Below are 10427 nucleotides of genomic sequence, written 5' to 3' on the forward strand. Positions count from 1 at the left end.
CCAGTTTCTGGCCATCTGGGATGGAGTTGGAATGTTCTTAATGTTCTGAATACTCTGGTGTGACTCAGTTTCCCCTAGATGTTACTCAAGTGTCTACTTCTAGGTGGTGGGACAAGGGTGTGTAATCATTACAGAGACCCCCAGAGGGCAGGTGTGGCTGCCTGGGCTCAGACAATGGCCAACATTTGGTATCCTGGCAACTGATCGCCAGGGCCCATCCTCTGCAAGAGCCAGCCGGAGATGTTGGAGAACAAAGCGAGGGGTGGAGGCCAGGTGACCCGTTTGCCCTGGAGAAGGGGCAAACTGGGTGTGACAGAGGCTGGGCTGCTGGAAGCTGATTAGTCTGTGCTGGGGGGACTGAAGAGGGGAAAGCCCAGGGCTCTGGATTACCCCCTGCCCTCCAGGATGGACTTTGCTGAATGTTCCTAATTTCTGTGCTAACAAGCTCTGTTCTACACTGTGTTCCCAACGACTAATAAACCTTCTGTTTTCCACGCTGGCTGGGAGTCACTGCTGACTGCAGAGTGGGGGTGCACGGTCCCTTTGGGGGCATGTAAGGCTTCCCCAGGTGTCCACGTTGTGAACAGGGGAGCTGAACGCTCCGAGGTCAGACCCAGGAGGTGCTGAAGCCAAGGAGGCGTGCCCTGGTGAGAGTGTGCCCTCAGGGGAGACACACTGCACTAGAGTCCTGTCTGACTTCATTCAGAGCAGTTCCAGAGCACCCAGCCTGTGACTCCGTGACCCCATCTCCAGCCGAAAGACTGCTTTGTTGAGGGCTGTGCCAGGCTGGCCCCATTGCTGGGAGTCACACCCAGACCTGCATTCCCCACATTTTCATTCATTCCTGAGGGATCTAGCCGCGCTCTGTACAACTCATTCCCACAGCAGCTGATCCACGTTGGGCGCACAGCTGCTCTGACTGCCGCGGAGTTCATTTGCAATGTGTTTCATGGCCACTTTGCGCTGTCCTTTGTTCTGTGGCCCAGGGCCGCCCAGAAGGGGGGCCAAGAGGGGCAATTTGCCCCAGGCCCCGAGCCCCACGGGGGCCCCCACCAGAGTTGAGCGGGGCCCCTGGAGCGGGGTCCCTCACTCGCTCTGGGGGGCCCGGCAAACTCTTGTGCGGCGGGGCGCAGGAGCGAAGACGGAGCGGGACCCGCCGCCGAAGCGCAGCCCGGTCTTCGGCGGTAATTCGGCGGCGGGGGGCCCTTCCGTTCCTGGACCCGCCACCGAAGTGCCCCGAAGACCCGCGGCGGGGCCCCCCTCCACCGAATTACCGCCGAAGACCGGGCTGCGCTTCGGCGGCGGGTCCCGCTTCGGCAGTAATTCGGTGGCGGGGGGGGGGGTCCCACCGCGGGTCTTCGGGGCACTTCGGCGGCGGGTCCAGGAACGGAAGGGCCCCCCGCCACCGAAGACCCCGGGCCCCCGGAATCCTCTGGGCGGCCCTGACTGTGGCCCTCCCGAAATAGACAGAAACCAATAAAATGGCTCCTTTTTCTCTCCTGTCTCTAACCGTATTACCTTCGAGCCGCTAGGGTAGGTCTGTCAATGTACGTTGTACATGGCTTGAGCCTGAACTTCTGCTGGCTCACAAACAGGATGCACTTTTTCCTTCCCTTGTACAGTCCCAGATATTTGTCTCAGTTCAGAATTGGGGCATTTAATTAACGTCAGCTCAGTCCTGATGGTCCCCTAGTCACAGTCTTTCCTTGGCGTTCTTTTGACTGCAAACCCAGAACGGGGCTGGGTCAATGGATGTCCATTGTTCTCAGTGTTGATTGAGTCCACTTTGGAGACCCATCCTGCCTCAGGCGACAAGTTTCACCTCCCATAGCTTTGGAACCCAATATTCTACAAGTGATGTAACTCTACAATTGTTTCCCATACAGATAGGAGGCCGGCTGTCCAGTTTTGAACCAGACAGTTCTCTTTTTGGGTGGTTTGTCCCACTTCCGGTACTGAGACAAAACCAGACAAGGCTTTGTCTGTTATCAGACAGAGGACACCATTTTGAAGAGTGTGCCACTCCGCCCCCACTGGTGTGACCTCACATGCACCCTCACATCAGCAGGCGTGGGGTCACGTCAGCGGGATCAGGCCCATGCCATTCCCAGAAGTATCTGGTATTCAGGAACTGAATGAGTGGACCCATATGTACAAACATCCTGCAATAAACATGATAATTAGCTTGTTCTTAGCTTTTAGAGTCCACAAGACCCCTTGGTTGAAATATCTGGAGGATGGTTGGACACAGATGTAATATACCTGCCTGGGCATGTCTGTGTCAGAAGGTAGGTAGGTAGATCGAGTGTGGTACAGTAGGCAGGGCAAGAGAGAGAGAGAGAGACATTTCATTACTAAAGGAAATTTATTGAGAAAGTTCCAAGCAACAGAGCAAAGAACTTGAAAAAAACTTGCAAAGGAAAATTGTCAAATATGTTCTAGGCAACTGCAGCCCAAGATTGAGAATAGATTGCCCTCCACAACTTCAACCACAGCTCTGCTGCTGGCAACATGATAATAACTTCTGATTGAATAATTACCAGTATATACCATACCTTAAGTCAAGCTATGAAATCCTGTTACTTTGAGTGACAATCACAAGGCTCCATTAGTGCATGTCTCAGCTGTCAGCATGCAGGAGGGTTGACACGCACATTTTCAACGTGGCTGTATAGAAAATCGGCAGATAAAAATAACCCAGCCTATGCAGAGGGGTTTTCACTCACTTGCATTGCCTTGTAGCTAATTCTGACGCCTCCATCAAATTTGCTTGGCAGAGGAGGGATGCAGGATATCAGCCAATGTTATCACAAGAGGTCCGTGGAACAAGGCTGTGGATGGGAGGCCCAAGAGGGGGGGAAGGATGAGATTTAGTGGCTAGAGATGCATGCCCCAAAGAGGACCCTAGTGCCTAATTGCAAAGCTTCTCTGCACTGTGCCAGATTGCCTGGAATGAGCGGGTCGTCGGTGCTTTTCTCTGAAGGGTGTTGCCAGTGGTTAGCAATGTAGAGGTGTCGTGTTAGTGACACAGCCTCACGTCCCGCTGAATATCTGTCAGCTTCAGAGCATGGGTCATCTCCAGATAGCCAGAGCATTTCAATGGCACCTCCCCGGCAGCTGCAACCCTTCCCGTTCATCAGTGGGCCTGCGTAGCCAGCTGGTCCTCTTCTCCCCCAGACACACCAGCCAACCACCTCGCTGGCCTGGCCATGCCTCTTTTGCCGGTCCATCAGGCCGGCTCCCACAAGGGCAGGGGCTTGCTTGGGGGACAAGAATTGGGAGGCAGGTCCAGGCATGGGGGCCGTAGGACTTAGTGTGGAAAGAGGAAGGACAGCACTAGAATAGGAAGGAACATACAGGGAGGAGGACAATGAGAGGAGAGATACGGGCATGGGCAGGACCACAAGGGTGTGGATGAGGAGCCAGAGCGGGACATTACTAGTGTAAATGGTGGAGTCTCTGTAACTTGAAGTCTTTAAATCAAGATTTGAGGACATCAGTAACTCAGCCAGAGGTTCAGAGTCTATTGCAGGAGTGGGTGGGTGATGTCCTGTGGCCTGCAATGTGCAGCAGGTCAGACTAGATGATCATGATGCTCCCTTCTGGCCTTTAAAGTCTCTGAGCAGGAATCCAGTAAGCTAAAGGGAGGCCGAAGGGGTCAGTGCAGCAGGGAGGAAGGTGACCCTAGCCGCACTGTTGGCAGGGGGTGGTACAGAGCTGAGCTGTGGTCCAGGCACAGAAGGAGGGGGAGTGAGTGACTCTTGGGTTTCTCTCCCTGTAGATTTACCTGTCCTGGAAGAGTGGCCCCGGCGAGGTGAAGCACTGGAAGGATATGATCGCCCATCCCCGGCAGGCCGTGGCACAGTGGCACCAGTTGAAGGCCTGAGCGGCAGCAGCTGAGAATTCTGTCTGGCTTTCACCGCTCCAAGTAGACGTTTCTTGGCCATGCTCTCACTACTTTATGCACAACAGAGGCACCTGGGGTCCCCCTAGGGGACAAGCTTGGGGCTGACAAGGAGCTGAGGGTCTGAAGTTGGCAACGTTTCCAAACTCTGGGAAGCAGCGTTGGCCGCCCGCTGTGTCCACGGGGCACCCAGCACCAATGGGAGCACCTTTAGTGCCCAACTTCCTGCTTTAACCTTTCCTCCTGACTCGTTACGCCGAGAGAGAGATGCCAGCCCTCTAGGTGGGAAGGAGCCTTGGCGCTGGTTTGTTTTGGCCCTGGAGGGCGGGGAAGTGGTGTTGGCACAACTGGCTCCATGAGGTGGTGAGAGGAGGAGACACCTCCGCCACACAAGACTTCCTATGAGTTCTTCCAGCCCAAGGCCTGTTGGGAGCGCTCCCCTGAGGAAGCCAGCATCTCCTAGGGGGCGCGTGGGCCTAGAAGGGGGGCCGGCAAGGGGGACACGCCCTCGGTCTCCTTGAGGTCATTTATTTTTAATTCAATAAAACTTGTAAGAGTAATAAGAATAATATAAGTAATAGCGGCTAGAATCCCATCCCGGCCAGGGCTGGGGGAATCCGCGCCACTCCAACAGCCTCCTGTGCGTTTGCTGTGTGTGTGTATAAGCGTGTTGTAAGTGTCACATGTTTGCGTGCGGGCTGCTCACGTCTCGCTCGCTCTCTCGCTCTCTCTCTCTGCCCTGCCTGGGAGCAACCCCTGATCCCACAGGACGGTGATGATCCCAGTGCGGGATGTGGGTTTTTTTTAATTGGCTGGTGCATGGGGTTTGAAGGAATTGATGCCACATGGGGAGTGGGGCCAGTCCATGCTTGATAGGGAGGGAGGTGGAAGGAGCTGCCCACCAGGCAGGGTCTCCCCTCATGACCACTCTGTGGTATATGGGATTGGAAGCCATAACAGATGGATTGGTAGCCAAACTGGGCTCGGCTTTAGGGCTAATGAGAGCTTGACTGTAGTCACTGCCCTCTGGCAGGTGAGGGCCTCGTCCTGCTCGAACTGAGAGAGTTTCCCAAACCAGCTCCGAAACACTGCCCCACTCCCAGGCATATGGACCCCGAAACAGCCCACCCCTCCAGCACCCATCCCCCAACCTCACCTGAGACACCCCACACCCTCGCCATACACAGCCCACCCGTCCAGCACCCATCCCCCAACCTGACCCCAGACACCCCACACCCTCCCCATACACAGCCCACCCCTCCAGCACCCATCCCCCAACCTCACCCGAGACACCCCACACCCTGCCCACCCCTTCAGCCCCCAGCCCCCAACCTGACCTAGGCCTCAGAGATGCTGTCTGTGAAGGTCTCCCACTTGCTGTGGGGCTGGATATGCCCCCACCTCTTCTCCTCAATCCAGCAGTGATGCGGCCCCATGATGGGCTCTCCTGGGTGGGCTGAGGTAGCAGGCGGCTATTTCATGGTGGCCCATTTGAGCCCATTCCGGGTGCCTCACTGGGCCATGTCCGCTGCAGTGGCTGACTGGGCCCCAGGGGTGCTCTGTTCCTCACCCCCACAGATCTGGGCATTGCTGCTCATTTCCTGGCAGCGCGACACTGGGGCAAAGGGGCTGCACATCGCCCACAAATGGGCACAAAATAACTAATGTCGCCCAGAAGCCCCTGAGGAGCCTGCTAGGTGTCCAAGGACGCCAGAGCCCTGGGTGCTGGGGCATGGGAATGCTGCAGACACATCCCACCCCCCGCCTGCCGCCCATCATTCCCCACAAGCAGGGGGCCAGACTGGCATAGCTGTGAGCGCGCCCGTGCTGCTGCTACACCACTGCCTACACCTGCCTGCTGCCCAGCCACTCAGCCCCAGGGCTCTGACCTGCCCCGGTCCCTCCCCGGCCCCTTTGAAGGGACTGTGCCTTTCTATTCCCGTCAGGCCTGAGCCTGGGGGGGCAGGCGTGCTGAATTAAGCATCGGCCTCACTCAGCCAGCAAGGGACGCTGCTAGAGAGCTAGCTGGAAACTGCCCAACTGGGCTGCAAGCCAGGGCTGGTGCTGAGCCATGGGATTAGGAGCCGCTGAACAGCCACTTACACTCAGGCAAGGGCACGAAGCCCTCATTTAATTCCTGCAGCCCTTTGACTCGGTGCTAGCACAGGGAGGGGAGCCCCAGCCATGGGCCTGCAGAGAGCAAACCATAGGGCGTGCACAGCCGCAAAGCCCCCACCAGGGGGCACTGTAGGGCCATAGGCAGAGCGGTGCTGGGGCTCTGGCTCCGGCTGAGCACCCTTGGAGTTACTGCCCGGGGAGCTGGCCAGGGAGCCCCACAGAGACTAGGTGCTTCCAGAGTTGCCCGTCCCCGATCAGCGCATGGGGCTGGTCCCTGATTCCCCCGCTGGCAGAAACACAGCGCTCAGGCCCTGAACTAGACTCACGGCAGGAGGCCGGTACGTGCCAGCCCACTCACCCCAATCCCTGGGCCTGCACAGCTGCCCCCTTGCTATGCATGGCCCTCTGGGACCCGCTTTCCATGGCACCATGGCTGCTCCTCTGCTGAGGCCTGGGCTCCTCACCATTGTTCTGCATCCCCACATCATCCATTCCCCACTGAGCCACTCCTCTCACTGGGGCCCCATACAATGGTTCACCATTTCCACCCAAAAGTCCCCGAGCTCCTGTCACCAGTTCACTATTCCCAGCCACCCCTCCCCCCAGCCCCCTATCACACAGGGCTGCAGCACCCACTGCTGGGCACTTGAAGGGACTCGTTCACTCTGCCTCCCCACACACACACCTTACTCTGCCCACCAAGGGTGTGTTGGGTGCTTAGGCAGCTGGCTGGGAGGTGGAATGGGTGCTGAGGCCACTGGGTGGGAGGGTGGCTGCTCGGTAGACTGAGCGGGGTAGATGCAAGGGTGCTGTGAATGATAGATGGGAGGATGGAGGTCCTGGGGGGGGGGTGCCAAGACTGCTAGATGGGGGAGGGGGTTAAGGGGTACAGACCTGATAGAGGGAGAGGGTGTCAGGGAAGATACTGGGATAGGTGCCTGGGGTTGCTGCAGGGGCAGCTGGGTGGCTGAGTGAGTTAGGTACTGAGATCACTGGGTAGGCTGGTGTCTGGGGTGGCTACTGGGTGGGTGAATGGTGTGATAGGGTGGGTGCTGGGGTGTCTCGGTGCTAAGTGGATGTTTAGGTATCAGGGCGGGTACTAGGGCACCTAGGTGGGGGGAAAGCGGGGGTGGGCTCCAGGGGTGCAACCAGGTATCAGGGTGCTCCCCTAAACCAAGGGAGCTCTGCATTTAGTGGTGTCCAGGCTGCCTTGCTGCACTCTTGCCCGGCTGGATGATGGAGTCATTTGGCATGCTGCTCTGGGTGACGACAACATCTATTCAGTTTCCCTTGTGATGTTCTAGAACCCTCAGAGCTGGGGTGGGGAGCAGGGAACACTGTGTCCATTGTTGGGTGAGATCATTAATGCCTACCTACCAGGCCAGCTGCATCTCATTAACAGTCCTCACTAGGTCCGTGCACACACTGTCCTCGCTTGACACTGTCTGCCTCACTGGTCTCGCTCTAATCTACCCTTTTTTAGCTGAGATCACTGAAGAGATTGTGAGAGGCCACCTTCGGTGTCATGTAGAGTCCACGAGTTGCCTTGCTTCCTTTCAGTTTGTGGCATGGAGGGCTGCACTAGCCTTGCTGCCTGATGAGCTCCTAGTGGTGGACAAAGGTCAGGTATTACCATGTTCCTTGTAGATCTGCCAGCAGCCTTTGGAGCTGAGGACTTTGAGAGCTGGTTGAGTCTATTGAAGATTATGGCTAGGGCTGATGAGATGGCGCTTGCGTAGGTCTGCTCGGGGCAGATGGTGTTGGGCAATTGCTTTACTGACCCAAGGGCATGTTTATGTGTGGTACATTGCAGTTCCATCAGGTCCTATTCAGTTTGTGTGTAAGGCCACCGGGGCAGAGGAGACTGAGACATTACAGGCCACAGCAATGTCATTGTTATGTCAGTGGCAGGTAGCGCACGGTCTCCATTTCCTGGTGCAATGATGCTAGTAGGTTGGGTCCCAGCTAGAGTGTATGGCAGGGGGTTACTGAAAAGTTGTTTCCACCTTTTATCAGTGCAGGTCCAATTTGGAGGTGCTGTCAAAACTCCACACACACACACCCCCCGCAATCTCAGGCATCACTGGCAGCTTTTAGTCTTCTGCCTGTAGTCAGACAATTGTGACCATCTCACTTGGACCTTGACTGTTATTCAGGCATTGATGGCCTCCAGACTGGATTGCTGCAGTGCATTCTACAGTGGCAGTCCTTTGGAGATAATCTGGGTTGTAGCTCTGGTGCAAAACAGTGAAAATGTTACACCTGTTCTTCCAGAGGCTACAGTAGATTCCAATGAGCTTCCAGGTGTGATTCAAGGTGTCACTACTAACGTATAAATCCCCGCGTGGTTTAGCTCCTCGCTACCTGTGTGACTACCTCCTTGGGTGCTACCTTGATAATTGATGTCACTCTCAGTCTTAGGTCATTCATGATCTTAAGTGTTTTAAGATGTTATGGGGCAGTCTTGGGGAAGGCTCTCAAAGCACGCATTCACTTCTGCTTCCATCCAGCCAAGAGAGACCAAGGCTCCTAACCTTGTGAGTGTGATGTAAGGACCACCTACTCTCTCAGGCCTTCCGAGTGGGGTGACTGATAGGCTCTGTACAGTAGTTAGCCTATTTTTTAGGGCATAAGAGTCTTTTATTTGGTTAACATAGTCATTGTGTTATGGTGTTTTTTCTACATGATGTGCAGGTGCCTAGAGACATTTGTGATAGGCACATTTTTATAAAATTAACAATAAACCCATGACAGGAGGACGGAGGAAGGCCTACGGGTGATGGGGGGAAGGGTTGGGATCTCCTAGGAAGGGCTGGGTGGACTTTCGGTTCTTTCTTGTTCCCCCATTTTGTGGCATCACTTCTTCTCAGTTGAGCCAGTTCTTCAACGCCGAGGAAGTGCTGTTAGATTTATTTATTGGTCTGTGGGAGCAGGGACCGTGGGGAAGAAAAGACCACTTAAAAACACAGAGAGAGAGAGAGAGAGAGACGGTGAGACGGCATTTAGCGATCTGCACTCATTAGGTGAAATAGTTACGAATTTACTACAGAAATAAAAACCAAACTCGTATTGATGTGGGAGGGGCAACAGCGTCTTTTTATTTTTGTGCCCCACCCATGCAGCTCTCAGCCAATCAGATGCAAGGAAACATTCCAGAGGGATACTTTTTGCAAAGGGGGACTTTCGTGCCAAAGCAAACTTGAAAATACGCAGCTTCCCGTGTCAGTATTTGAGCTGAGCTATGTTGACGGGAACGGTTTCTCGCCTGCAGCCCTTTCACTGCCTCTTCCTGAGCCTCCGGGAAAGTTAGAGCTAGAGCTAGTCTAACTATGGTATGAATTATCGTAATCCAGAGCCCTGTTCCTTCTAATATACACTATTTGTTATTCAGCCATAGCTCGGGTGACAGCAGTGGTTCACAACTGAATCAACTCCTCAGTTAGTCAGCATGTGTAACTGGTCACCTAAAGCACATGCTGGTGTTTCTGCTCCACTGATTGCATGATGGGACCATTCGTAACAAGAGAAAAAAAATTAACCAACTTTCTGGTATGAACTTTTGCACCAACCTGTGCTAAAATTGTGACTAGGATCCTGTATGGTTGGCCACTGACCAAACACTGCCAAATTACGAGTGCGACAACCCACAGGCAATAGCGTGAACAGAATTGGGCTCATTTGGGCACGAAAATTTTCAGGACTCAAGGGGTGTTTTACTAGTCCACCCACTCCTCTCAGAACACTGCCTCTGTGGCATCACAGGCTGTAGCCATGGTTACAACTGCGCTGTCTCAACTTTGGCATTGTGGCTCTTGCTGGACAGTGGAAGAAACAGAAGGGCAACGTGTGCAACCCCAACCAGTTTCCCTTGGGAAAGAGTAAACTTGTCACTTGTGGAGGTGTTAAGGTGAGGCCAGCCCTGGGGTCCTGTGGGTCTGTGAAGTGGAGCTGCCCTCCAAACTCCTGCTCCCTGGCGGCCTTCCACCCCCCACCCACCCTGCCCCCAGGCTGGGGTTTGGCTCCACAACTCCCAAAATTCTCAGTGAATCTGATTCAGTTTTGACCCTCCCTATGTGACCTCAGGCAAACTGCTGCACCTAAACGGGACTTTGTTTCTTCTTTGGTACAACAACGATCCTCCTACTGCCAGCCCAGGCTGAATTCATGAAGTGCTGGGAGATCCAGGCTAGCAAAGGGACAGGGGTAGCTAACATCCCAGAAGTCCAGGTGCCCATTCCTTCATTGGCAGCCATGTGACAAATGTACACAGCTAATGTCATGTGGAGATGTAAAGCCACAAAAGGAATGTATTTATGCATCAAAGTAAAGTTTTGCCTGTGATGAAAGTCCCTCTTTAAAGTGCTGGACAGTCTTGACAGAAATAATCATTTAAAGAATATTTGTA

At 54.6% G+C, this 10427-nt stretch overlaps 1 protein-coding gene across 4 annotated transcripts in view; it reads left to right on the forward strand.

Annotated features, from left to right (window-relative positions):
* The window catches only part of SYT7 (synaptotagmin 7), a 165642-nt gene extending 159077 nt beyond the window's left edge, over positions 1 to 6565 (forward strand). For all 4 annotated transcript variants that reach the window (XM_039534809.1, XM_039534811.1, XM_039534810.1 and 1 more), the window contains one exon: positions 3782 to 6565. In XM_039534809.1, the coding sequence (XP_039390743.1) occupies positions 3782 to 3886 (105 nt within the window). In that variant the 3' untranslated portion in view covers positions 3887 to 6565. The remainder of the gene's footprint in view (positions 1 to 3781) is intronic.
* The last annotated feature ends 3862 nt before the right edge of the window (positions 6566 to 10427 follow it).

Source organism: Mauremys reevesii, linkage group 4 (assembly GCF_016161935.1).
Source record: "Mauremys reevesii isolate NIE-2019 linkage group 4, ASM1616193v1, whole genome shotgun sequence".
In the NCBI taxonomy this organism is placed as follows: domain Eukaryota; kingdom Metazoa; phylum Chordata; order Testudines; family Geoemydidae; genus Mauremys; species Mauremys reevesii.